The sequence below is a fragment of the Macrobrachium rosenbergii genome, chromosome 37 (assembly GCF_040412425.1).
Source record: "Macrobrachium rosenbergii isolate ZJJX-2024 chromosome 37, ASM4041242v1, whole genome shotgun sequence".
NCBI classification, from domain to species: Eukaryota; Metazoa; Arthropoda; class Malacostraca; order Decapoda; family Palaemonidae; genus Macrobrachium; species Macrobrachium rosenbergii.
In genome coordinates, this window is record NC_089777.1 from 3,477,383 (window position 1) to 3,478,667 (window position 1,285).

Genomic DNA, 1,285 nt, shown 5'->3' on the forward strand with positions numbered 1-1,285 from the left:
CATTATTAAACCAAATAGCATTATATTAATTTTGTTAATATATTATATTAATCTATTAACTAATACAACATTCATGTTCAAAAAAATAAATTATAATCAAAGGCTTTAATTTTTTGTCCCACTTAAACAAGTTATATACACTTTCCCTGTATATATATATATATATATATATATATATATATATATATATATATATATATATATATATATATATATATACAGTGGTACCTCGGTCTTCGACATTTTAGCTCAAGCAAATCGGATTCAACACGATAGAGAAAAGTTGCGGTTCCCGAACAAAAGCAGATCCGACCCAGCATACTTAGCGATCCGACCGTCGGCCGAAACATATGATGTTTGTAAACAAAAGTGTTTCGGTAACGCCGCCGCTAGTTGGCGTTGTTGGTGGCGTTCTTCCCACGCACATTTAAAAGCACTTAAAGCCCACTCACGCTGCCGCTGCTGTTTGAAAAAGAAGTGCACGCTTGTACAGGTAATTTTTTTGTCTCCTGCAATACTGTACATTCTTCTCGAATCATGGGTCCCAAGCCAGCCACAGCTGATAAGCAGAAGAGGAAGACTGTGAGGACTACTATTGAACTGAAGAAGGAGGTAATTGAAAAGTATGAAAGGGGCATTCGTGTGACTGATTTAGCGTTGGAGTATAGGTTACCCAGGTCCACCATCAGCACATTTTTAAAGAACAAAGAAGCCATTAAGAGTGCTAGTGTTGCTAAGGGGGTTACGAGTTTGACGAAGCAGAGGCCCCCCGTAATAGAGGAAATTGAGAAACTGTTATTAGTTTGGGTCAATGAAAAACAGCTTGCGGGGGATAGAGTATCTGAGGCCATGATTTGTCGCGAAGGCTAAAAGTTTGCACACTGACTTGATAAAAGTACACCGAGTTCAGTACCGATCATGAGTTTATATTGCCCAGTCGTGGATGGTTTGATAGGTTTAAGAAAGAGAGTGGCATCCACGGTGTTGTTAGGCATGGGAGGCGAGTGCTGATAAAGCTGCAGAAAATGCGTGACTGAATTCCAGCAGTATGTGGATGAGAATGGTTTAAATATCCAAACCAAGTGTTCAATTGTGATGAGACAGGCCTCTTTTGGAAAGAAAAATGCCAAGAGGACCTATATTACAAAGAGGAAAATTGCCTGGCCATAAACCCATGAAGGATAGGTTAACTCTACTGTTGTGTGCAAACAGCTAGTGGGGACCTTAAAATCAAGCCTCTGCTAGTGTATCACTCCGGAAACCCCAGAGTTTTTAAGAAACATAA

The 1,285-nt window shown here is 39.2% G+C and overlaps 1 protein-coding gene across 1 annotated transcript; it reads left to right on the forward strand.

The window, feature by feature from the left end:
• Positions 1–537: 537 nt before the first annotated feature.
• On the forward strand, positions 538–870 carry LOC136825095 (putative CENPB DNA-binding domain-containing protein 1). The gene has a single exon (XM_067081139.1). The coding sequence runs from the start codon at positions 538–540 to the stop codon at positions 868–870; it is 333 nt and encodes a 110-aa protein (XP_066937240.1).
• The last annotated feature ends 415 nt before the right edge of the window (positions 871–1,285 follow it).

What these genes read in the sequence shown, in the direction of transcription:
- LOC136825095 (XM_067081139.1), top strand. Translation starts at nt 538, where the DNA reads ATGGGTCCCAAGCCAGCCACAGCTGATAAGCAGAAGAGGAAGACTGTG.